The sequence below is a fragment of the Ambystoma mexicanum genome, chromosome 2p (assembly GCF_040938575.1).
Source record: "Ambystoma mexicanum isolate Mex_15411 chromosome 2p, UKY_AmexF1_1, whole genome shotgun sequence".
In the NCBI taxonomy this organism is placed as follows: Eukaryota; Metazoa; Chordata; class Amphibia; order Caudata; family Ambystomatidae; genus Ambystoma; species Ambystoma mexicanum.
In genome coordinates this window covers 1187840942-1187868539 of record NC_090923.1, presented here as the reverse complement: position 1 = coordinate 1187868539, position 27598 = coordinate 1187840942, and the positions used below count along the sequence as shown (strand labels likewise).

The 27598-nt window shown below is 47.6% G+C and overlaps 1 protein-coding gene across 4 annotated transcripts in view; it reads right to left on the bottom strand.

The window, feature by feature from the left end:
• Positions 1–27598, bottom strand: part of PLXNB3 (plexin B3) — a 446830-nt gene that overhangs the window by 147814 nt on the left and 271418 nt on the right. For all 4 annotated transcript variants that reach the window (XM_069645379.1, XM_069645380.1, XM_069645377.1 and 1 more), the window contains 3 exons: positions 19572–19751; positions 13829–13954; positions 5794–5894 (listed from right to left, as the gene is read on the bottom strand). In XM_069645379.1, coding sequence (XP_069501480.1) covers positions 5794–5894; positions 13829–13954; positions 19572–19751 — 407 coding nt within the window. The remainder of the gene's footprint in view (positions 1–5793; positions 5895–13828; positions 13955–19571; positions 19752–27598) is intronic.

Below are 27598 nucleotides of genomic sequence, written 5' to 3'. Positions count from 1 at the left end.
TTATTTTTTAATGGACTGCCCTTGTTTTAGAGCTCCTGGGCCCCTGGTGTCTTGCATCCCCCCCTCCCAATCCCCCATCCTTACCCCCTGTAACTGCATCGGAGGAAGGCTGAGCGGCAGCAGCAGCAGGGGTATGCATTAGTGCAGCATCTGCTCCCATGTCTGGGCTACAGATGAGGGGTTTATCAGCCACTTTTACGCCCTAAAAATAGGCAAATACTCCCCCAAAATAAAAATAGCAAGTATAAATACTGCCAACAAAAAATAGGAAACACACATAGAACCTTGTGCCCCTGTTTTTACTCGCGCAACTCCGTGGATATGTTTGGACCAGCGGTGCACGTACTACCACAAGAAGAAACTACCATTATGATTGACTCATTGAAAAAATAAACGTGTATCTTTTAATGTGCATGAATAACTAGGTGCAAAGAAATCATAATTACAAAAACATTTCCATTTTCCAGTTAAACATTTTTACACGCTTATAAAAAAAAATACTCCGATTGGGGACTAAACACACATTTTTTTCCTCCCTAAAAAAATCAATTTACTCCCAACTTTAAAAAATTGGGAGTAAAATACTCCCACCTGCAAATCGTATCTGATGCACTGGCTTCATTCTTCTGACTGGGTGCCCTCCTGGCACGTGGGTATGCAGGACGGCTCCATACCCTTGAAAGCATGATCCTTTGCCCTGAAGGCAATATTATTGCTCTCTGGCAGTCAATTACTGCATGTCGAAATTTGGTTTGTGGCACTGGCACAAGATTAAATGTGCAGTCAAGACTAGGGGTGCACTTAACTCTGCAGTTACCAGAGTACAGATGCACTTTATGCTCCCGACTGCGCTTAGTTGCAAGGCATCTACAGAGGCTCTGATGAGGGATCAAAGGAACACAGCAGTCTGAGGTATTGTTCAAAAACCTTTGCTAATAGGGCTGGGATGGGTGGAGTGAATGCCTAAAAGACTTGGGGTCTCCAAGCTGGGTTGCCCAACTCCGGACCTCGAGGACAGGAATCCTGATGGGTTTTCAGGATATCCCTCATTAATATTCATGAGGAAAAATGTGCCTACATTTAGAATCATTGTATGCAAATGTATCTCATGAATATTAATGAGGGGTATCCTGAAAACCCAGCATTGATTAGAGATCTCTAGGCCTGGAGTTGGACAACCCTGAACTAAAGCAGAACTAAACCAAAGGCGTCAGGACTGAGTTACACAACCATTCACAAGCACCTGCCTGAGGAATCACTGCTCTTTTCAGGATTCCCCTATCTAATACACAGTCCCAGGGAAATGGCGCCCAGCTCCCTACTCGACATCTCCTACCAGCAAACACTTCTTTTCCCCTGGCCTTCCGGTATGTGTTAGGCATACACATGTTCACCTGCCAGTTACCCCTATTAGGACTAAAGTTATACCTTTAAATAATCTTACAAGCAAGTATTCCATCCCCCTTGGCAAGGGTTTTGGTCAGGATAAGCTCCTGCAGCCACGGGTCGCCCTCCTGGGCTATGGGCTCCTGGTCCATTAGGGGAGCTGTTCAGCTCTCTAACAATCTAGTCCTTCCCAGGTTCTGATACACAGCCCTAAGGGGGTGGGGGGTCTCTTTGGCCTTTTTCGCCATCTCAGTCTCTCATTCTCTTTCTTGCTTTGCCGGTTCTGTTCTCAGCCTGTTCTTTCCCCTCTCCTGTTTCCCATGCGCGATCTGAATGACACCTTGCCTAGTTGGATCGTTCTCCATCTTCCCTCTGTTCTCTCCTCCCTTGCCTCGTCGCGCCTTGAAACACTTGTGTATAGGCACGTTATAAATGCCATATTATATCATATGTGACATACAGCCTTTGACCGGCTTCTACCTTTCTCTTCTCCTCAGTGTCTAGTCTCTGTCAGGTTCTGGAACACAGCCCTAAGAAGGCTTTCAAATTTCCGCTCAATCTGTTCCTTCTTGTGGTCTGGCTCTCTCCATGGAACGGTTACCCCCCCTGCCCCCCAATCTCTTTCAACTCTGCAACCCAGTCTGTGAAAGCCTGCCTGGCCATGTGTTATTTAGTGGATTAACTTGATATTCTGCTCCCCCCCACCGGACTCCACCTGTGATTGGCTATACACCTATGCAAAGTGTTCCTAGACCACTTTTATTCCTAAACTAAACATCCGCAGCGGTGGCGGCTTATTAAGCACTTGCTTGTACTGGTCAATGAGCGAGCGCGCGGAGGCGAGCAAGGGCTTGAAAGATAGCACCGTTATATTGAAGTCAGGCAGAAGTAATGGGTCGGTTCGGTCATGCGAGCTGCAGTCTCCCTTGGTGTCTGCATGAAGGTAGGTAAGTGTTCTGGTGTCTGGCAACGGTGGTCTTCTCTCATCCAGTCTCGCCCGCGAGGGTGGTCTTTACACTTAGCAGCTGCAATATCCAAACCCCCCCTCCCCACTCCCCCGTCCAATCTGATGAAGGATCCCCAGGGACCTTGCTGCTTCCAGTTACTCCCCGTGTCGAATACTGAGAGGTGGGTGAGGCAAGCGGCACCGCACAGAGGGGTACTCCAGTGCGAAGGGTGAGGGGGCACACTTGTGATCCCATGCATGGCCTCTAGTGGCTATGATGGGGCTCTGGGCAATCCCACCTCCAAGTAGCTCTTACCACCGACTCTCAAGAGACCCACCTTCCACTGAACCCCATCACCCAACCCTGCTCCCCCAGAATACTAAAATGGGGTTCATCCGTGTGGCTTTGCCAAAAAGGGATGCACATGCCGTCCTCCTCAATTCAACTGGGGACCACCATGAACAGGCCGGTGAACACTCAATGCTATTTGATGCATAACAGCAACACTTGAAACTAGTCCTACCAGCAAAAACACCCAACTACCTCGGTTTTGAATGCATTAATGTGTGACCATTAAAAAAAAATAGAAACAAAGACCAGTGGGTGATATGGAGGGGAGGATCCTTTCATTAGAATGAGGCAGATTTCCTTTTGCAAGATGGCAAGAACACATTGTCCCCCTGCTTCACGGAATACTCATACAAATGAGGCAGGTCATCTCCTTCCAACAAAGAGGAGGCCGACAGCCAGCATTTGACACAAGTCTTTTAGAATACATAAAATACAAGTCAAATAAGTAAGATAATAACGCAGCTGTAGGAAGGAAAGGAGGACAGGCTTCCCTGCTCTTTGCCCCCAGTCAACGGATCCTCTTTTTTTTTTTTTTTATTTTATTTTTTTAAAATCGGACTCACCCACACACTTCCACAACTCAGGAAGGAGTTCCAAACCTTCCTCTTTAAGGACTTCACCCGGCTCCCTCTGGACCAGACTCCTGGGACCGAGCTCTGTGCCTCTCCCCTCATAACAGCTCTTCCCACACTTTCCCACTCCCTATGGCCATTGCAAGCATTCAACACCCGTCCCACATAGCCTACTCCTGCGTGCGTTCCCCCACTCCCTCCACCCGCTGCCACTGTACTGTCTTTGGGACTAATCCCCCCCCCTCGGTTTCTCCTACTTCTACCTGGTGCCAGCCCACTGCCGCCTGCGTCTCCGGAGTGTCACCCATCCCCTTCGTCGCTTTGTCCCTGCTCCTATGCAATACCCTGTGCTACCAATTTCCCCAGTCCTGTAGTTTAGCCTATTACTCTGTAAAGTTCTCTGTATTAAATTATTATTAACATTTACAAAGCGCACAGCAGCCCAGGTGCATTGTGGGGCTGTTAGACATTGTGGAGCTATGCAATACAGAGGAGAGGCACTGTACACACTTAGTTGCAAACAAGGAGAAGGGGGAGCGGTGAAGGGATGGTCAGGGAGAACACTCTATGTTAGTGAAAGAGTGTTTTGAGCTTTTTCCGGAAGGCTGCAAGGGAAGTCTCAGCTCGGAGTGAGTTAGGTAAGGTGTTCCATAGTTTGGGTGCTAATTGTGGGAAGCAGATTCCGCCTGCTTTGGCTCTTTTGATAGGAGGGATGCGCAGTTTATCGGCGTGGCAGGTTCTTTTGGGGCGAGAGGAGGTGTCTCTGGATACAGTTTCAGATGGGTAAGGAGGGGCAGAGAGGCGTAAACATTTGTGTGTTAGAGTGAGTCTTGAAGGTGATTCTCTCTTTTAGGGGAAGCCAGTGGGCATCTCTTCTAGCCAGAGTGATGTGGTCTCTTTTGGGTACTGTGGCTTTGCTGTATGCTCTGCGTTTGATGTTAACGCTCAATAAATAGCCAAATAATGATAATACAATTTTAATAATAAGTGGGATAAACTGAGAAGTGGTTGGGCGGGGGGGACTGTAGATGTGCCCATTGATAATCATAATACATATCAAACAAGGGTATTAAGTATGAATACAAGTCACCTGAATCAAAATTGTACATGTGGACATTTTCAAGTGCCAAACGCACACTTAAGCTCAGCGAACAGTGTTAACCGAACTGATGCTGCCAACCACACATCACAGCGCTCTTGCTCTTATCCCACTCAGCCCTACTAACCCACCCCACCCTCTTTCCCTTTCAGATTGCCAGGGTGCCAGTGGACCACTCCAGTGGTGATAGCGCGCAATATAAATCTCCTTTAACATAACATGTGGCAATCAGAGTTACTTCAGAGATCAGCAGCAGCTTCTGCAACTTCCTTCTTAGCATTTGGTAGATATCACAAATCTTTGATCTGACCTAGGAGCCAACAAAGGGGTCCGGTGCCAGTGCCCTGTACCCCTCACAGACTTCCCGATCCAAAAGGACAACCACTCTCTGGCTCAGGCAAAGGTCATTGTCCATACAATTAAAACCATACAGTTTTCTTTGCACATCACCATTACTGTGCCCAACAAATTTAGAAGCATCAGTTGTGTGAGTGAAGAGCTAACATCTGACCATACTATCCTAACCTAGATACGCCAGAGTGCCTGGAGTCCATGCAAATGGCAGCCGTGCATAGAACAAATCCTAATGGAACATAAAAATGAGATGCTATAGTCACCCAGAGTGGGACTAGTATGCCCCGTCGTGTTCCCATACCTGCTGAGCCTATGTACCCATGCTACCCCTCACTGATGAGACCCAATGAGGCTGAAATATATCTGGGGATGCTTGCGGTCTCATGCAGAAGGGATGTGACCGAGCAGTTCAGGCTGGACTGCCCCTTTTGACGTGGGACCAATCCTAATTTGCATATGGTCTTTCCCCTTTCTGTAATGGCTTGGCAGGCAATGAACGATGGTCTGGAGGAATGCTATGCCAGAGGTGAAGAATAATTCTAAACCTTCCATCCATCCATCACCTCTTGTTTTGCTATTGTCACCCTGAGTGGGACGGGTATGCCCAGACATGGGTCCCGTGCCTGCTGGGCTTCGAGACCCAAGCTACACCTCACTGATGAGGCCGAAACATTTTTTGGGATGCTTGTGGATGGTCTGGCGGGTTGCCCAGAGTGATGCCAGAGGTGAAGAATAATTCTAAACCTTCCAGTCCTCACCTTTTGTTTTTCTTGTGCTGGGTCAGTCATTATTGCCTGTGATAATCGCGTTACCCTCTATCTGGTGCCATCCTATAGCCCCTCCCATGGCTATGCTTTACGTGCTCAATTAACTCTACCATAGATGAGCCAACGAAGCTGTGGAGCTGTTCTTAACCCTTTTCATATAGCACCCAGCCTGTGGGCTGTGCTATGCTATGGCTGTTTTTCATAGATTTGCCTCTTGCCGCCTCTAGTCCAAGGCTTGTTCAAAAATGTATGCTAGACCTGCAACAATAAGCCAACTATAATGGATTAATCCGGCCCACTGCAGGTCACAAACTCACCTGCCCTGAAGAACACACCAGCCACAGAAGGGGTCACGGGCTTCCATGCATGAGCTGCATTCTGCAAACTTGGAGCATTCAGCGATCGGAATCTTGGTCACCTAGAACACAAGCAGAGCAGTCATAAGAACTTTGTGGAGATGTTAATTTCAATGCACCGCTTATAATGGCCTTAGATAGGCAAGCAGAGCAAATTGATAGAAGGCATGAGGGCTGACTTGCATCAATGCCCAGCTGCCCTACAAAGTCCATAGGTCAGAACCAATAAAGCCATTTTCACAGCCCCTTGCGGTTGGGCTATTATAAGACGTTCCACCTCCTGGCACAAAAGTGCAAGAACGGGATCTTCAAGTTCGGTTGAGATGGAGGGGGTGTGGGGGGTTAGGAGGGGCGGGGGTAGAGTGGAATTATGCAGGTTTCCCTGAAGTGGCAGGGAGATGGGGAAAACAGGAGTTTTGCTGAGTTAGGACAATAGAGGTGGGTGGACAGGCGATATGTTAAGCTAGAGGTGTTAAAGCGTGGGTCATGTGCAGTAGACTGGTAGATGGTGACACAGGCGGGTAGTGGTGAACTAGAGGGCTATTGTGGTAGGTCAGAAGGAGGAGACTGAGTAACTGGTGGCTTTTTCACAAAATCGATTTAAATAAATAAGGCGGCCTTTCTACCCCTAATAGTATGGCGTTTGTCCTTCCTAACAAAACTAGGTAGGGTGCTCGTCGTTAGCAAAACAGTCCAAAGTAATAGTCTGTCCTCTGTCCCACACTACCCTATTCTGTCCCTATGAATATTCAAAAAGGGTCAAAAGAAAAAGGGGTTCAAGAGAATGACTCCCTTCTCCTGGACAGGCTTCTATAGCCTCAACAAGTCTTTCTTGGAATGGCTTCTGGCGATATTCTGAATAAGTTCCTTTAGTTCTTCAAAGGGACTACTGTCCCTCCGGGGCTTCCCCTTTTCTACTATTGGGAACGTTCCATGTTTCAATGACCAAAGACTCTGGGCTTTCCTTTCCTCCAAGTCTAGGAATGTCGGTTCACAACTTCTGATATGCCCAGGGGTCCTCCCCTGGCCTGTTCGTTTAGTTTCACAAACAATGCTTCTGTTACATAGGGATGATTGGTCCCTTTCCACTGTCTTCCCTCTCTCCACCATTAGTTTAACTTTAACCAACGATAAACTGTCTTCTTGGTGTTTTCCCCGCTCTTTCCAATCTTGCCTTTTACTGGGATGAGGGCGAGGGTTTAGTTGGTAAGGGTTTGTTGGTAATCTTCACTAGCGTGCCAACCTTCACTTATACTGGAACGAGTACAATTGGCCCCTTCATACTCTTCATTAGCTTCTCTGCCCTTTCCCGGGCCGGGCCTCCCGCTGCTCCCATTACCTCTCTTGTACCGGGCTGGCGTCACAGCATCTTCTCATGGGGTCAGGTTTGTTGTACCTAGACCACCTGTCTGGGCTTCCGTTCATTCCTCAATCAGCTTGCGGCTCCACAGAGCATATTCTGGTATGGTCTCAGCGTCGTTAGAGGACCACATGGTCCACCCTCTCTGCATCACGCCAATGCCTCCAGGTCTTCTGGCTGCACCCAAGTCGAGCTACCTTCTCCTCGGTGCATCTTTCTTCTCCAGGTCCAGAGCGTCTAACAGACCGCTATGTGTCCTTCTACTGCTTTCTCTGCCTCTGTACGAGCTCCATGGGTTTCTTGGTTTTTATGAGGAAGCGTTGGGCTCTCCCCAGCGAAGGCACACATCCTTAGTTTCTTTCCAAGTTGTATTTGTTTTGCCTCGTTCTATCACCTTCATCTCAGTGTGGTTGGCTACCAACCAGTGATTACTCTTCATGGTTTTCACAATCTTCTTCACAGTGCGAGTGGTTGCTGAAGGTTGGTTATTGATAATATTGCAGTAGCACACAGTGACTGGAGGGAAGGTTTTGGTTCTTTGATGTTCTTTTTATCTCCTTGTAAAAGGTTACAGGGAGTTCCTGTACAGAGTTCCTGTGAGGTCCTGCTTTCTGCCACCCTAAGGAGAATGTTGTGTAGCAGGCTCACCTCCCTAGCCTCACGGGGAAGACCTCCTCTCTCGGGAGAAGTGACAACATCCTGTGAATCGCCACATCAATGTGATGATAGCAGAAAGGTGAGGGGTTATGTTAATGTTAAAGGAATTTGTATCGCGCACCGTCACCACCGGAGTGGTCACCAGGCGCTCTGGTGGATCAGAAAAGGAGAGTGTGAAAAGAGGGAGGGTAGGAGGGTTTTTAGGGTGTATTGGGAATAGGAAAGTGAGAAGTGATGTCCTGTTGGAGGCTTCAGTTCAGTTTGCACTGTTGCTGAGCTTCGGCGTGGTTTCCAGGTCGGTGCGACTTCCCGTGTGCTGTTGTGCCGGCTTATGTGTTGTTAGTCTGTTGCAGTGTGGTGAAGTGCATGCAGATTGTTGTGCAGAGGTGTGGTTGTGTGAGTTTCTGTATGGGAAGCGTATGTGGAAGGTTGAGGTTTTCGAGTTGCGTTAGCAGATTTTCCTTACCTCTTGTCTGAGATTTTGTGCTCAGCATCTATGATTGTCGTGTGTGTTTGGTATTGTAGTTTGTCTGCCTAGTTGGCAGGCATATTTAGGAGTGGCGGTTTTCCTCTGTGTTACTCTAGTGGTATGTCTACCTGGTTGATGCAGGCTTGTTCCCCGCTCTGGGTCCCTGGCACATCCCTTGGAGGTTCTTACCCGAGTTTCCTCTGTGGAGTAGCTGTATGTGGGTATGGGTTGTTGGGGTATCCTCCCACCACCCTCTGGTTAGGGGAGATTAAGCCAGGGTCATGGGGTAATCCTTAGGATTCTTGTAACCCATTGGGGGCATACTTCCTAGTAATTTCTTTCTGGTTCTGGTGCAAAAAGCTAGGTATTGAGTAGTTTTCTGAATTCCAAATGATCCCTTGTGTTGCGTATATTTATTTGTAGTTCATTCCATGTTGATACAGCCAGGTGAGAGAACGCTGATCCACCGAATGTTCTTTTATTGTAAGGTTTTGGTTCCAAGCAAATGTTGCTTCATCTGAGTGGTCTTGTCGGATGGTAGACAGTTATTTTCTCTTTTAAGAACTCTGCTCCCTGGCCATGGATTGTTCTGTGCGTTATGCACATTGTTTTGAACTTTATTTGCTGTTTTATTGGTAGCCAGTGTAGCAGTTTCAGCACTTGGGTAATGCGATCTCTTCGTGGTAGCTTGAGCAGGAGTCTGGCTGCAGCATTTTGGATGTGCTGAAGTTTCATTAATTTCTTTCTGGCATTCCTAGATATAGGCTGTCAGCGTAGTCTACTCTGGACAGGACCAGTGCAATGATGGCGAGAGTTTTGTGGGTGAAAGCTAGCAATGGTACGATCCTTTTTACTGCGTGTAGGAGGAAGAAACATTTCTTGATTATGGCATTTACTTGTGGCTCTAGCGTTATAAAAATCTGGGAATCTTGATGGACAACGAACTATCGTTGATGGATTCAGTGCTGTTCCTAGTTCCGTCGGCCATGAGATGTAGTGATTGTTTTCCCCGTTTTGAGATATGATCATTATTTCTGTTTTGCCCGGGTTGAGTTTGAGGGGGTTCGTGTTCATCCCACCGTAGAGTTCTTGTAGGCAGTCTTCCAGCATTGTCTTTCCTTTCTGTGCATCTTGTATTTTGTAAACGATGTGTGTTGTCAGCATAGTTGTAGCATGAGGCCATGTTTTTTTTTTGTGAGCTTGATTGGTGGTGCCAGGTATATGTTGAAGAGCAATGGGGATAAGGAGGATCCTTGTGGTACACCACAGGGGGATTCTCTTGGAGTTGATTTGAAAGGTTTGATCTATATGGTTTCTGTTCTGTTTGTTAGGAAGGATTTAATCCAAAGTAGGGCTTGGTCAGTGATTCCCATTTCTTCCAATCTCCCGATAAGGATGTAATGGGAAAGGTTATGAGGTAGAATGTTGTCTGGTGTGTAGTAAGGTGGGGGTGGTGGTCGGTTTGGTGTTTTGCTGTTGTGGTGGACAGTTTGGGTGTTATATAGTGGATGGTGCAACATTCTGCTTGGGTGACCTAGTTGCCAATTTTAGTGGGTAGTTTGTGGTGGGGTATTGATATTACTTGAAGGGTGCCTTACCCAGGCTCAGCCCACGTTTGCAGTCCAGACCATCAACACTTTAGCTCTCTGGCACAGGCTGCGTGACGAGAATAGAAATAATCAACAATGAAATTATGGGGAAACTGTATAGGGGAAGAGGTGCATTCTGGTATAGGAGGGCAAGAGGACTGGGACAAACATCCCTGCAGGCAGAGATGGCATCTTAACTGTCTGCACCTCTGACCTAAATTCAAATGATTGTGCAATCTGGGCAGCCTGGTAGCAGGGCATGTAAAAATGTAAATACAAGGATATTCGGTTTGTCATGATGACTGCTAGAATCACACAATTATAAAGCCAAACCAATTTGCTATCACCCCAGTATCAGCTCTTTGAACAGAGCTCAACTATGATAGGACTGATGTACATACTGATCACATTGACTCAAATCGTGTTCTCCTCCATGGTCTTCAAAGAGATGTGGCTTGCTTGCATGGGACATTCACAATTTCTCATATCGGTTTGTCCTGGAGATGCACCATAAGCTGGACCCTAATTACTTAGTTGAGGAAAGGGTGAAACTCACTGGTGATGGCCTGTAACACAGCCACATACAGTTCAACAGACAACCGCCTCCTTCTGGCAGCAAGTGTAAAAACGGTCTCTCATACACAATGTTACATTTCTGGAAATACATTTCAAGGTCTGTAGTTTCCTCATCAAAATGTTGAAGTCTTCAACGGGCCCTGTGTGAACAGTGGAAGAGTTTGGAACAAATATGGCCCTTCAGACCCCAAACGGTGGATCAACATTGAGAGCCTTCTCATGCCCACGTAGTTTGCCCAGACCACGCCCCACATCGTCAGGAACACTTTTTCCATTGCTCCGAACGGTAGCTGATATTCTCCTTGATGCTGTAAGAATTTGGGAGAGGGTCCATCCGTTGCATCGCTGATGTGGTTCTGCCCCTACCTCCGAAGACACCGAACGAGAGGGCCATGTACGGTGTTGCGATTGCGTTGTCTCATTCAGGAGACATATATTACAATGCTGAGAGCTTGTTAAGCCCGGGAATAGTCCCACCAAAGAGTGTGTCACCAAGAGATGAAACGTTGGGTACAGTCTTATAAAATTGCACTGTAGTGGCTCTTTGGGATTAAAGTTGCAGAGTTCCCCTTTTTTGTTTTAGCCCTGGGATAAAAGGACTCGTGGGAGTTGCATGTAATTTCCCGTTTATCAGCAGGCTCAAGTTTGTCCTCTGAATATTTGAGTCCTTCCGCCACAGATGAAGAGTACACATCTAATGTGCTGATGATTCTGCAAGAGGGTGGCATGATACGAGCGGGAATTGCAGCTTTGTTCAGGTGAGGGTCATTATTCAGGCTACAGCCCCCTCACTTTTGCCCCTCTCAATGGGTAAAGACAAAGGAAAACCTTGTGCGAGGCATTGAGAGTTTTCCTAATACTGAGACCCACGCACAGCTTTGGTAATTCATTTGCCTTTGTGAATAGTCTAAATAGGTTTGCACCTTCACCGCGATCATGAGTGCCCATCCCCTCCCCCAAACACACTCTTACAGAAAGGTATTAGATTTGAGTAGGGGGATGAACGGTTATGGATGGAACGCCTGCTTGCCATCCTTTCGTCCCAGCATTATCACAGTATACAACAGACCCTATGAGGGTGGACTGGTATACAAATGAGATAAGATTGATCCTTCTAAAGAGTATCTGCAGAAATTTTGCATAGTTGGATCTCTTGGGCAACATGGGGATCTTGGCACCAAAACCACTCTTGACCAGAGGGGGCTAAAAGTGTATTAGTGGCACAGAGAAGACTGTTAGACGACCTTGTGCGCCACTGTGGCATGCATGCAGAGGGTGAAAAAGGTCTCAAGACTGTCTCCACCAATTAAACGAGTGCAAAATCACTACGATGCTCACAAAACAGGTGGAAGTGAATCTGGCGGGGCTACTCCATTGCCTTCAATCAGGGAAGTGATTTGCAATTATCCCGCTGGACTATTATTGTAAATAGTCTGAGGTAGGTTGTGTTTATTTGGTCACCACTGCCAGGGTGACTGCATTCTGGTAAGTCTTTTGTTGGCATGACATTTACCAGAATCTTTGGTCATTGACAATGCAGTTCAATTCTGCTCCAGGGAGGTTAGCAACTTTTCGGAGCAACACAGGATAAAACCCTTGAAGACCTCCATTTATCATCCTGCTAGTAATGGCCATGTTGAAAGGTTCAATAGGGAATTCAAGGAAATGCTGCAATTTGACATTGCAACATGTCTTGCATTGCACCACCTGTTGTAGCTCTGTTCCAACACGAGGGTCGCTCCCTTTGACGTCATATTGGTGCTGGAACCAAGTTTTGCACATGGTAGCCTTACCACAAGTATGATCACCAAACTGAACTGGGAAATCATGTGATTATAGGGTTGAGTGCAGAGAGACAATCGGCAAAGGGACACATGTTTCTAGAAAGTTGACTGTTTTCAGGGTAGTATATGTGGGGCAATGGGTCAGGGTTCTACCTCAGGCCATTGCGTTGAGTAAATGCTTCAATACCCTGCAGGTTCAGGAGGTGAAAGGTAAGTCTGTTGTGATCAGTGATTGCCACACATAGAACATGGAGAATAATTGTGACCAATCCACCAGCACCAGTGTATGAGAAGTGGGGCACATTTATCACCCTGCAAGAGGCATGGTTCCTCTGGTGGGGGGACTTCTGTGGGTGGTGTGGAAGAGTAACGCTATACCACAAAAGGATGCAACCTCCAGTACGTTTCCGCTAGTATCCTCTCCCCTTGGTCCTTCCTCCATTGAACTCATCATTTGGATTGTAGCTGCTTTTAAAAACGTCATGCATCTTTTCTGTGCGGTTGTGATTGTGTCTGAAGGAGGGAGGTGTAGTATTCTGTGTGTTTGATTATGTGAATGAATGACAAAGCTGCAGGATGCCGACTGCTGCCCGGGTGAATGTTCTTCAAGTATCTGTCGATGTCTGGAGAGCTGGCTGTTTTGCAACCTGTTCTAACATAACTTACTGAACTTAATGGGATTGGTAACAGATGTTGCATATGGGAACTTGGAGTGCTGATCGGAGTATTCCGCAGGTTTCTGTGCAGCTGGTTTTCAACACCGTGCATGTGTTCTTCCTTGTTGGCCATTCCCGGGAATCCCATTCCTAGAGCAGGTGCTACTGGAGGAAGTGCAAGGGGTGCGTGTGCGTGAGAGAGAAGAAGTCATGGATTGGGAGTAAAACAGACTTTTGCAGAAAAGTAGTGATCCACCAAATAGCATTCAAGTGGTTGCGTACATTTAACCTTTGACTGACTGTCCCCAGGGTGAATAGGTCCTGGGTGACTGATCCTTCTGCAGTCCATCTGGCCTTTCAGGTGCACCAGTCGGCTGGCTCAACAGCCCATTCCCCTGCTTGCTTTTGTACCAGGGCACATCACAGAACTTCTGGGGCGTTGGCAATATTACTAAACACATGTCAGATTATCATTGGCTATGAATACAGCCCTTCGAGCCAGACTCCAGCACCACTAAGCTTGTTTGGTGATCAAACCCATATTGCACAACGTCGCCTTGTTTCCAGTGCAAGCGCGTTGCTCCGATCTACCCACCTGGCTAAAGCGGCGGCACCAGAGTTCCTATCGCAGAGAGATAAAAGCGAGGGGACATGAAATGGCAGGGTGTAAGGGACTGAGTTCGGGATGGTAAGGAACAAAAGTGTTTCATAATCACTAAGACAGATCGGCTGCATGTGCAGGCCACATGTTTGTGACCATATGTGCGAGCGCTGGATTTAGATCTCTGGGCTCCAAACACCAGAATCCACACAACACAAGCCTGGTTGTCTAGGAGGGATTTTTCTGACCCTGCACGCTCCGTTATCAACATCATCTCTGACCCCCTACGCGGCTGCTCCCTCACCTGCGAGCCAGTCATCACGTACAGGTGCCGCTTGCTGGTGTCCAGGAGCAGGTCTGCATTTACAGGTGACCCGGCATCCACTGGCCATGTGCTGTACACGTCACCAGAGGTGGAAGTCAGGAAGACCTGAGAGAAGAAGAACAGGACAAGTCAAAAGCAGAACTAGTAGCAGGTGCCTTTGGGTTATGCGCACTATATAAATGACAAAATAAATAAATAAATGATGAGAGATGGGGGAACAGCAATGAAATGAGAGCGCAAAGCCTAGGGAGAGAGAAGAGGCAAATATGCAGGACAGCGTGAGCAATACATAAGAGATACGATGCAGAGAGGCAGGGTCACAAGGGCAGGCCCACTCCAGGGAACCTTTGGATTTTATGCGTTTTTGATTTCATTGGAGCAAATCTACAGAAAACGTCCACTCTGATCCAGACCCTCGTTGCAAAGCGTGCAAGCGGGTTTTGGGGGTGGGGGGGAAGGGGGGGGGTGACAAAGGTCAGAGAGGATACCCCGAGTATTTGCTACAGCAGGTTGGAATTCTACAACGCCCTGGCCCTATTTGCGAATCCGGTTCCAACTGACATCTCTACTGTGGCCTGGCCAGAAAAAGCACATCAGCATGCTCAGCGACAAGAAAACGGGGAAAGGAAGCTGGGTCGGGATCCTCCAAACAAAGCCAAAGCAAATGCATGCTCTACTCTCGGAGGAACATGGTGCCGCGGCTGCTAAAGCGAGGGTAGAAATCTTCTCCATTTACTGAAAAAGCAACTTCCCCTTATGGACCAAAGACCCTGTGCGAGGGCCCCCTAGAGATCCACCGTCCGCCATCCAAACATTGACTAGCCATTCAATGTATAGCCAATTCCACATTCATTTGTATTTAATTATTTGTATAGTGCACCTGGCCCAAAGGCAAGGTCTTCAAATAGGTCTGCTACTTCACCCTTCTCTGCAAGTACAACAACATCAGTGTATAAAAAGATCATTAAAGATTTTCATAAAACACACATCAGAAGCCTACTGTTCATGTTGGCAGCACCCACCTCCTGCGAGGCAAACTGAATGCCCTGACATGTTTCTGCCCCTCTTAGTGTATGGCATTCATCTGTTAAAAAATGCAGAGTACGCTACCATCAGTCTATACGACGTGCGGTCCAAGGGATTTAGCGGCGGAATAGCCAAAGCAGTGCACCTCCTATCATTAAAGTGGTGCCTGGACTTGCTTACTGTCTGCTGATAAAGCAAGGTCCCGCTGAGTCAGGTGCGGCCTGGCGCTTGGAGGCACCCAATCCTTCCCGCTGAGCTACGCATCAGCGGTAAGACACATGAGAAAATCATCATCTGGGTATACTTCAACCAGGTCTCCATTTCTGTTGTACAATCATGGGCGCCATTTTATGGGGTGAGAAGGGCGTTTGTCCCCCTCCTGCCCCCACGCCCAACTTGTGTCACATAATTTTGTCCTACGCATTTGGCGGGGCCCCTTTCGTTTAGCCGTCATACCCCCTGACCCCCGACGTTTTCAGCAAAGTTACTCCACTGTGTACAATGGTTGCAAGCTTTAATATTTGCAGCTGGAGTTACTTCCGGGAGCCTGTGCAACAACAGAACATTGTGTGTGTATAAGCTAAGCATACGCTTATGCTCGCTTTGAAAGTTAGTGTAGACTGGCAATCGATGGCAAAAATCGAACTAGGGCTCCCTCCCCCCCACCCCCCAATACCATATGAACCTTCCCTTCTGGAAACTCAATAGCCTCGGTACGAACATGCTAGCTACGGTGTAGCTCCTTCAACCCCAGCCCCACTGGCTCCGCCCCTTTGAGGCACAATGGCATGGACCGCGTTTTCCCACACATCTCCCGGCTTGCCAATTCAGTCACCGCTAGAAGAGATTACTTTGCAGGCATCAAAAGGTTTTCAACATCCCTCCCAATATAGTAGGGCACACTATATAGTAGGGCAGCTGAATCCCTTAATGTCTAGTTAATGTAATTAATATGTCCTTGAACTCCCGCTCAGCCCTTGCGTTATTGGCAGTCGGTTTGGCGAACACTTCCAGATGGACATGTTGAATCCAAAGAGAAAGTTGTCCAGCAGAGACATCCATTGTTCATAGGACACTCATTACATGTTTGGGGGCTTCCTTAACTTTTGTACTGCCCAGGAGTAGTCCATTAGCTTTCAGATAAAGCGTACATCAAGCTCATTCATGCAATGGTATGTTATACAGGCTCTCAAGTAAATCCAGTCTAAATATTAGAGCTGGCAGCCACTCTACAACAGAAAGAGACGTAGTTGGGTTATACACGGATGTTGCAGGCGATTGTTGCCTCACAGGTTGTAGCACTGGAACACAGTACAGAGTTTGACATGGGTCTCTCTCATTGGTGGATCACCCTGACTTAGTGGGAAGTTGGTTTATCACCAGACGGCAAACAAGTCCACGAACCGCTTCAAAAGGTGAAAAAAGGCAGACTATTTTGGTCATTAATGGCCGTTCGGCAGCTGAACCCCTTGGACAGTACTCCGTTGAGCGAGGGCAGCTGAACCCCTTGGACAGTACTCCGTTGAGCGAGGGCAGCTGAACCCCTTGGACAGTACTCCGTTGAGCGAGGGCAGCTGAACCCCTTGGACAGTACTCCGTTGAGCGAGGGCAGCTGAACCCCTTGGACAGTACTCCGTTGAGCGAGGGCAGCTGAATCCCTTGGACAGTGCTCTGCAGAGTGATGGAAGCTTGCTCGGTTTAATTTTATGTTTCACTAGGTTTCTCCCCACCCTCTCCCCTCCTTGCACGGGCTGCTGTTCCCCCGAGGAATGCCCAATATCAAGAAGGGCCAAAACATGGCAGGGGTTTGAATAAAGCTCATAGGAAGGGGCGGATACAAACACGAGAGAACGCTGACGTGCATTTTAAGAATATCTCATGGAAATTATGCAGTCATGTACTTTATACTTCTTGGTGATTTCTGCATGTTGGGAAGGGGGCGAAGCAGCAGAGATGACGCAAGTGCTGTAGATTCATGCGGAATTGCCAATACATTGAATGACCAATCAACACTTGACTGGAGAGTCGATTTCTTAAAGAGAAGCCTCAGATAGGGCGTATTCGGTCCATGAGTGGAGGTGGTTTTTTGAGTAAATAGAAAGTTTAGGTTCCCAGCTAGATCCCCACCCTCCCTTCACCATCACCCTCCCAATATTAAACTCTGTGACCCTGTGACACCGTTTCCTACGGGTTCTTTATCTTATGCCATAGATCCCAGAGGGAAACCAGATGACAATCGATGAGGGTTGGATGTGTGGCATTCTGGCGGTTTACACAATACTTTGATAAAAGGATTAACAAATACCCTGGAGGGGAGCAGGACAGATTCTGGCACCTGGCCGGGCCAGGCTACACCGCCCGGCATGTGATCTTTTGGAGAGGAGTCCCCATTTCAAGGTACTGAAGAGAAGGGGGTGGGGAATAATGTGGGCAACATGCTACAGAACCCGCTGGATGATGCAATGAGGATCGTTTCTCCCCTTATTCCCCCCAATGTAGGTTTTACCTTGGAGAATCCATTCAGTGCAACTGGACCGTTGATCATGTGTGCCTGGTTCTAAATGTAAATGACCTCTGCGCCTTTATTGCAAAGAGTGGAGAAGACCTCTGCGGCCACCCTTGCACAGGGACACTCCATTAACATACCAGTAAAGCACCTGCAATCACAGATGTAGTCCTACCCTGGACACAGGCTGACCTCCGTTGCAACTGGGCCCTTTCTCCTCCACCACCCCCACCACCACCATCCTCTCTACCTGTGGCGTCCCCCAGGGCTCTAGCCTATCGCCATGGCTCTTCAAGGTCTATCTCGCACCTCTTGCTCACCGGATCTCCTTCTCTCCTAATTTCCAGTGTTCTGCCAAGACACACAGCTCTACTTTAAACTGCCCTTTACTTGCCCCGCCCCCCCTTTCCTCCTCTCTCATCCCGATTGTCTGCCATTCTGGCATGTTGTGCAGCAAATTATCTCTGTCTCAATGCCAGTAAGACAGAGATCATCCTCATCGGGACACTTGTGCCCTCTATTCCTCCTACCCTCTGGCTACCCTCTTTGGGCCCTCTACCCCCACCATCTTGCGAGGCCAAAAACCTTGGGGTCATCTTTGACTCCGCTCTCTCCTTCACCCCTCACATCATGGACCTACCAAGAAGTCCCACTTCCTGCTCGACCTCCTCAGAGGCATTCTTCCTTTTCTCACCTTCCGCCAGAAGCTTCACATCTCAATAGCTCTGGTACTCTCCATGTTGGACTATTGCAACAGCCTCCTCAATCTCCCTCTTTCCTTCCTTCGCCCCCTGCAGCTAATCCAGAATAGGGCTGCAAGACTTATCCTTGGCCTCAAGCCCAGGGACTGTGTCTCTCCAGCCCTAGAATCTGTTCACTGGATCCCAGGGGCTGCAAGGATCAAATTCAAGACCCTCTGCATCATCCAGGTCTTCTGGGGACTGGGACTGGGACCACGCCACATCCAACTTCCCCCCTCCCCAAATACTCCTCTTGCTAGAGGCCTACACTCCTTAAACGCTTCTCCAAGCAGAGAGTGCGAGGTAGGACTGGCCCATCGGCTGGTGCCTCCCTCTGGAACAGCCTCCCTGCCCCTCCCAGACTTGAGCCAGACCTCCTTCAATTCAGGAAACTGCTGAAAACTCAGTTCTTCTCTACCGCTTTCCCTTCCCTGCTAATCACCCCACTGTCGCAGTGACCAGTGGCCAGATTCCCCAGGAATCTCACTGGATGCCAGGCCATTCTTCCCAGTCAAAACCAGCACCCATCCCCCCTCCGACGGCACTGCCCTTATGGGCCACTTGCTTGGCGGCGCCACATCCCACCTCTGTGCGCCCAGGTACTAGAACTTAGCCTTAGGTTCTCCTCCTTGGCTCCCTTTGCAATTACCTGCCAGGCCCATGACTAGCACTTGTCAACTCCTCTGCTTTACCCCACCCCTCATCCCCCCCATCGTTCCCTCCAATGTCTTGCCCTTTCCTCACTGCACTTACCCATCCGAATGCCACAAGGCCTAGCAGGACCACGGCTGTATATTTACTGTTTTTGCCATTGTTATGGTTTCCCTTGTTCCCTTCCTATTTAGCCCTGTGGTGCTTTGAAACACAATTCGGTTGTGTAAAGTCCCTTACAAATGCTCAATAAAATAAAAACAAATAAAGGCTTGAAGGCCTCCATGCAGAAACACCCCAATACATCATGGTCCCATCTGCTGGATAGAGGCTGCCTGATGTTTGCACATGAGGAACCAATTGTTACTAGGGTTGGCTCTGTTGGCTCTGCCCTTTGATTAGCAATGTCAAAAAACAGATGGGCACTGGTAAAAGCACCTTTTCAACAAGCTCTGCGACCCAAGCATGCGAGAAACATCTACACTCTTCTAGAGCGCGGGCATTCGCGGCCCTGCTATTGAATGATGTCCGGATGACCAACCAATATGCAAACGATCCTCCATCCCAAATCCACCAAAGGTACATTCAGCTCATGTTAGTCATGGAAGTCATCCAATGGCAATTGGGTTCTTCCACCAAGGACCATTGGGGGAAGACCCACTGGCTATAGAGAGGAGGGAGACCAGAGAGGGAAGAGGTAGGAGGGGTGGAGGGGGTGCATTTGCCATCTAGAAGTTCTGAGCAGCGAGGCACCCATAGGCTCCTTTATCGTCGGTGGTGCATTGAGCTGCTCACTTACCTTGTGTAGGTTGCCCTGCGTGTCTCCCAGGAAGGCAATGGTAGACCCACTTTCCTCCACAGCCGCCACCGCCGAGAGGCCCGGGACTCCCACCAGTAATGTCCGAGACACCAGGGGGACTCGGCTGGCTATGGGGCTGGGGGTGTGCTCTCCCCCACAGGGATACATCTTGGGAGAATCCTGCAGAGGAACAAGAAGAGGGTGAGAACTGAAGTGCTTTGGTTTACAAGGAAGGCACTTTATAGGTCTGTAAAGTGTGCAGGGTACAATTTTACCAGCCCCAAAAACATATGATTGTATATACAATGAACTGTGCACGTCCAAAACTTTTTTAGTCACCGCGAGGAAGGCATTACCAACTTTTTCCGAATGACCATTTCATCAGATTTTTTTCCAGCATATACTTTACCACTTTTTTGTTGCTAAATTATAGAATTCAAGTTTGGGTAAGGTATACAGAAGGAGGGTGGCCCGGGAGGGGCAAGGGCCACCCCCTCCTTTTTGTTGTAAAAAAAAAAAAAAGTGGAAATTCAGCAGAAAAATCCAGCGAAACGTCATTTTGAAAAATATTTTTGCTACCCCTTCATTGCTCCGCTTGTGTGATGCATATGAAAGGAGCAGAAGGTGGACAGTAGATGGGCACATGGGTTATCTTTAAGGTGCTGGCTGGAATGATGGTGCCTCAACTGTCGAGCTATGGCAGCTGCCCATGCAGAACAAGCATTGCCAACGTCAACAGCCTTGGCTTTTGTGTAAGCATTAGAATAATACCTATATACAAGCCAAAACTGTTGGCTTTGCCATACTTGTTTTAATAGGACTGGTTAGTGAAAGGACAGCATTTTTTATAAACCAAGCCACTTGTAAATGCTGTGGCTGAAGACATTTCGATTACACAAGGAGCAATTAAGTAATTGCCTCCCAGTAGAGATACACTAGCAGGGCCTACACAGCACCACACAGTTTGGTGTTGGTGCATGATTGTGCTAGCGCAGCCTGATGCCAGGAGTGTGTTTTGGGCAGGTAGAGGGTAAACAGGGCGATAGGAATTTGCGCGGCCCTGGACATTGGGGTTTGGGGGGTTCCAGTCGGTTGGCAAATAGCCCATCCACTCCCACAAGTTGTGCATCCCTCATATCCAATCTGCCTCCTATCTGTACTCCAATGCCACGGTTTCAGGTGGCTCTAAAGCGCTACCCCAACGACGAAAACAAACAAAAAAGGGGCCAGGTGACAGCCTGGCCAGACGGCGCCTCGGGTATAGATCTAAAGCAGTTGGTTGTGAATGGCTATGGGGAAGGGAGCACCAACATGCTAAACACATAGGCGAGCCAGGCAGGCCTAGAGGGAGATTAGAAACAGCATTTTGGGGGGCGTGGGGGCGGACAGTGAAATGGACTGTGCACTACTCCCCCCGCCAGACAGAACCCCAGGGACAGGCCTGGAGAGTTGGCTGGGAATCGGCCACGAGGAAGTGGACTTTACCACCATCCCAAGTACACAGTTGGGCTCAGGCGAAGTCCTGAAGGCAATGGGAAGTGGCAGGGGGTGGGAACACTAATGGAGAAAGAGGAGAGAGTCCAGCACATTGAAGGGGAACATAGCCAGGGAGAGGACCTAAATAATACATTTGGTCTTTGCAAACTTGCCTTCCTTCAAACCATGCAAAGGTCATGTCCTCGAGATGAAGGTGCAAGTACTTGCATGTAGGTCAGCTATCTGTTTCAGCGGGCAAGCTATCTTTCGCCAACGGTGTCAGTGCGTATTTTTTTAAATGTATTTATTGAATTCTTGTAAAGAGCTACATGCCCAAAGACCTATGAGCGCTACACAAAACAAAAACGTACAGACAACATAAACATAATAAATATGCAAAAATACGTAAGAGCCACCAAATAACATCGGAGGGGTCTCTGTGAGCAGAGAGCATTTGATCGTGTTTGAGTATCAGACTACGAGTCTTGGATTTGAAGATCAAAGTGGCATCTATTTACAGAGACCCAGCGAGGTTACTGGTTCCACACCCAACCAAAACAATCTCCGTTCTTCAAGGTACACCAGCCATCAATTTTTACTCTACGTACAATCTTCAGATCAAAGCCGACTACGCCCGGACCCGTTCTTAGGCGAAGCCATGGCAGTACTTTATTTCGTAGTGCTTCACTGGTTCTCTCACAGGGCTCTTCAACAGTGGCGATTATTAAATTCCTATGGTCAGTGACCAGGTCTCCAATTGGGCCATCCTTAAGCATTGTCATATAGGACTTTCTTAAACGTAGACTCCGTAGATTAGCTAGTTTGTCTGCAATATCCATAGACCCAGTCATGCCAGCCAGGCGCGACTCTGCTTTTTTGGTGGTGGCAGGAGATATAATATTGGCAGACTGTGAGGGCTCATTTCTTATAGTGGCTATCAGGTTGGAAGCCGTCTTCACTGGTGGCGTTACAATACAGTTCAATCACGCAGGCATACCCAGTGTAACTTGCCCTTGATTATCAAATTTCTCAACAGGTGGGTCAGTTTGACAAAGGCTGTCCACTTTATTAATAACTACATGTGCTCCTGAAGATGCTTGGGGTCAGCTAGGCAGAATTCTTCAGCTGTAAACAAATCATGTCTCCTCTGCACATATTGCAGCCATGCAGTAAAGTCACAAGGATTGGTGCACGTGTTAAGCTCGAGGGTCATTTTGGCCTGAAAGAGCTTCCATTGCTCAGGCGAGAGATTCCTTTTTCCCAGGGTACAAGCCAGAGGGTGAAGTGTGGTTAGAGTTGATGACAGAACTATCGTTATCCGAGGAGTGTGTTCCAATAACGGTAGACATCATAGAAACAGCAGCTTTCTGAATATTTTACAGGAGTAAAGGCCCCAGAAAACTAAACAGTAGTACCATCAGGGAAGCTTCTAATATCAGACGGCAGCTCCGAGTGAGTTTCAGCAATAACAGCCCCAGAGTGCAAGGCTGTGGCACGATCAAGGACATTAGTAGAGTCAAAAGGCAATTCAGTTAGCTTAGCATGGAGTCTCTGCCTTCTGCTCAGGTTAGATGCCAGTACTTAAGGAAATGCGATTTTTGCTGGGTACTGGCGACCTTTCCATAGCTTTTAAAATCGCAGACCCCTGTTTTAAAGACATCTGGACATGTCTAGCTGGAGTCCTAGGATTCGTGGGCTTATCTGAGGCAAGATGTGGCATTGTGGACGATAGATCTGAGGAGGTAAAAGCCCCTGGTTAAAATAAAGATCACGCAACAAGTTTATCAGTTGGTTATACACAGCAGAGAATACCTGACAACCAACTTTCCACCCTTCAGCCGTACGCCGTAGAATAAACAGGTGAGCACAATAGTAAGCCTCAAAGGCACGGTAGTGGGAAGAAAAGGCAACCGGACGCTTAGAAAGCCTGCTCACCCAAGCGGTGGAGCGCTGCAACGGCAGCAGAGGAGCAGATTTCCATCCTGCGACTACAGGTCCAAACAGCTTGGTCAGTTAGAGGAGAGGATCTACTGACAAGCACGAGGAACATCAGGCAGCCACGTTGAGCGTTACCGCCACCTCCGACATCCCAGATCCATAATGATGTCTGTATGTGCTTCGTGGTGCCCTGTGCAAAGAGGACCTATGCTCAGAGGTGTTGCACTCGCCAACCACCTTTCACTAACCTGTAACTTTGAATTTGATACTTTTTGGAGGTGGTCTCAGGAGGAGCCACCAGATATCGTTACCCAATGGGTGCACCAACACGTAGAATAGTTCACCTTACTAACCCTAGCCTGGTCCACGTTTGTTTTTGGAATCTAACTTCATTTGTGATGTCATTAATGGACAAAACAAACTGACAACCGCCTAGATACAGAGTGAGTGTGGAGAATGTTCGGTTGTTCACGCTGCACTCCCTGTCATTTGAATGCATAATAAAGACAGTTGAACTATGCTCAATGCCTGGGTCTTCCGTTCTTGGTGCAGGGGATTTTCTGGGCCCAATTCCTCTTGCCTTTACATCGGGAGGCTGCTAATAGTGCCCTGACCGCTTTTACAGTGGTCACACACAAGAGGGATTTTAGATGGAAGATGATTAAAAGCTGGATCACAGAAACAGGATTACTAGGGAGGAGGAGTGAGCGGGAGTTGGATAGCAAGGGAGAAATCAGAAGTCCAAGCAGAATGGCAGGGATTCCTCCTGGACAAAATCAAAGATGATATATAAAAGGGCTCTCCGCTGACCCTGTACACTGTCAAATCTAGCAATATCATCACGGGTTTTCTGGAGCGAAGCTTCTCCTTTGAGGCCAGGGAAAGGCAGAAGCTACCCGACACTGACCCTGGGGTTGGCTACCTGTGGGAGGACCAAGTAGGGGTGGGGGGGGGAAGACAAATTCCAGGGAGGCAAGAGAATAGCAGATTTAAACAACCCTTCAGTGGAAACTCCTAGTAACACCCAAGGATTTATACCCCCACTCCTGTATGGCTTATTGTAATGCGGATACTGAATTACCAGGCTCTTCTAGCTATCAACACTATGCACCCGAGACAAAGAAGAGGGATGGAGTAATGAGGATGACCAAACACGGAAAACCAACACTGCGTTCTAGTAGTTGGAAACTACCAAGTAAGACTGGGACATTTGTAATGCAGAGCTCAGCAACCCGGGAAAGAGGACTGAGTCTGTCACTGCAACTGCCTTGTTCGGACACTGTTTGCGACACCGGAGGAAAGAGGAGTGCAGCGCGTAGCTCAGAGGCTGATGAAGGCGGCGGGACAAGCCGGGAGGAGTTTGCCGCGTCCCCGTTATGGGCAGCTGGAGTGGACACAGAGGGAGTCTATGCGGGAATGAAGCGGCTTATGGAAGGCACTGCCGGTCAGTGGGTGAGAAGCGAAGGAGACAGATGAATGCAAACGCTGAAGACACCTAGAAACACTGGTAAGCCCCGGGAGAACACATGGGTTACAGGGGAGCTTCAGGGCGAATACTGCATGATCAACGTGCGAGAGCCCAAACGACGAAGGCAATAGAATTGATACAAACACTGTAAAACGCCTAGGTGAAAGCAATAGAATTGCGAAAAGCCGAAGAGAAGGCAATATAATTAATACGGATACGAACATCATGACATTTCTAAGTGAGGGCAACAGAACTGAAACGAATATCGAGAAAAGCCTAAGTGAAGGCAGAAGAATTAATACAGAACTAAACATTGTTGAAAATCCAAGTAAAGACAATACAATTTATATGAAGTCTGCAAAGTAAGGGGCAGTGACCTAACACTGGAGAAGCGTTTCTTGAATACAAAAAAGTGAAAAGGAAAGCGAAGAAGCCATGGCAAGAAAGTGAACCAGGCAAACAGCGAGTCTGGGACTCTCACCCAAATATGAAAGTTTGGACACCCTGGCAGGAGAGTAAGCCAGGTGTGAAATGAGAAGGGATAAGAGAAGTGAAAGAAAAGACAACAGGGTTAAAAAAAACATTTAAAACAAACTGAAGTGTGGAACAGTAATCAAAGGGAAGATCCATACCCCTTATGGAGAAGAAGCTACAATACCCTGACGGTTGTATACAAATTGTTCGTTTTACAACTGTTCGAATGACAATTGACCTTTTCGCAATTGACTGAATTGTGAAGGTCAATTGTACCATATATGTTGGGGGAAACCCCCCACCCAATGCCAAACACAAACACATATATATATATATATATATATATATATATATATGGTCAATTGTTTGTGAAAAGGTCAATTGTGACCCTTTAAATTCGGTCAATTGTTCATTCGAACAATTGTAAACGAACAATTTGGGTAATACCACCCTGACAGGAGAGTATACTAGGGAGAGAAGGAGTAAAGGCAAGAAACCATAACGGTCGATGCAGAAAGAGAAGAGCCTTACCCCTTTGAGTGATAAAAGGAGTAACAAACCCGTGAAGCCCTGGCAGGAGAGTAAAGCAGTGATAAGAAGATAAATGAACAGACCTGAAGTAGTGGAATTGTGACAAAAGGGGAAGTCGTACCACTTGAAAGAGGAACAAGACAAAGAACGAGACAGAAAGTAAATATGGCAAAGGAACTGTGACATTAAAGGAACTGTAACATTGACAAGAAACCAGAGTGAGCAGGACATCCCTGTTTCTTCCGAGTGACAAGAAGACATCAAACAAGTGAAGACTGAAGGGATTGATTCACGGGTGGAATGACCTCCCCCAACCCCTTTAAACTGTGTGATAAAGTGGATTAAATTAGTTTTCAGGGAGCGAGGCATCGCCTTGGGAAACATTGGAACATTAGGACAAGTGCCGGACAGATTGTGAGAAACCCGAAGAAACATAGGGGAAGGGAGAACCCATTTTTCCTGGTGGAACATTATTGCTTTCCTTTTCTGCACCATAGAACTTTATGCTTGGAACGTCAAGAATAAGCTATACGTTTATAGCTCAGAGAAATCCCCAATTTTACCTTCTATTTAGTTTAGCAAGTAAGGGTAAGTTTACGGTTTTGGACACAGGACGGAGGATGCTTTATTTGGTGAACATCCTGACACAGCCATTCATTAGCTTTGTTGAGGAAACCCCTCAGACCTAGGGACAGGTAGGATGCCCCCAACCCCTTATTATTTTGACAACAAAAGTACTATTTCAAACCCGAAACCGGATACTGTGTCCGACTCTTACTCTTGAGCCCTTACAACTGGCTGCTATAGACAGACGGATGTACCAGAATGAGAAATGGGTGGCTTGAGAAAACAAAGCAAAGGCCGTAATACAGATTCCCACAAATGACCTTGCAATGTATTAGTGGCGAGGCTTTGGAAGACAGTTTTGAAACAGTTTTAAAGTTTTGCAAGGTTGTTAACATTTGCTAGGATGGCACCAGGAACAGAAGAAAGTGGGGAGGACTGAGGGAAGAAAAATTAGAAGATGCAACAGTATTGTTGATGTTTGAGAAGTGGACAAATTCAGCTGAGATTTCCACAATCTTCACAGTGATATGGAAAGAAAAAGCACAAGCCCACAAAAGGGAAGATGCGATGTAGGATGTTTGGAGGGTAATCCAAAGTTAACTGAAAAGGTTTACGGCATCGGGATACAGGAGGGCTTATGTGATGCTGGAGGGTTAGTTTAAGGGACGGTGATGGACTCTGGGTGTATGTATCCGCCAAAGAGGAGATAGAATGCAGGATTTTGGAGAATTGGGCTAGGTTGGGAGGAAAAGATCATAGAAAGTCCCACCATTGCTGAGAACGGGCATAACAGCGTTACACTCTATATTTGCTTCCAAAAGGCAGCCGTTAATGGCTCCAATATTGATGATGGTCTAAGGGGAACTTTGGGATTCAGAGATCACGTGTAAGATACACGTTCAAGGTCTGGAGATGGCCGATATGATACATTATTTATAACGCGCCACTACACAAGTGTTTTTAGGCACGACAAGACAAGGGAGGGAACACAGCGGGAGGACAAAAACGGTCTTACTAGGCCTTGTGTCATTCGGATCGTGCAAGTGCAACAACGCAAAAGGCAGGGCGTAGGAGAAGGGGGAGACAGTGGGAAGAGGGAAGTGCAATCAGGTCAGCATTGCTCTGAGCACGAGCAACCAGAGAAGCAATGTTAAGGTTGAGGAGAGAGAGATGTAGGTGGAAATTACCAAGACTGACTCAAAGAGGAGATTGTCAGTGAGTGTGAAGGAATGCAGGAGATGATGTATTCATTCACAAGGATATTATGCAAGTTAGGGACTATAGTAAAACGAAAAAAGGGAAAATGTTTGCAAAATACCAAATATTAGGTGGGTTAACGAAGACCATGAGAGAAGAGGCAAGCACATATAGTCACTGAATTAAAATAGGAGCAACCACTGAGGGTGTCGAGGACGGGCACATGAAGGAAAACTGAAAATTCCAGGCAGATGGGTGTCCACCCCCTAAGGGAATGTGCACCTGGTACTTCTCACCCCATCAGTGGGCAGGGTTTAAAAATGCTCTGTGTTTTGGTGGCAGCTAATAAACGGGGGAACCCGTGACCAAGAAGGTG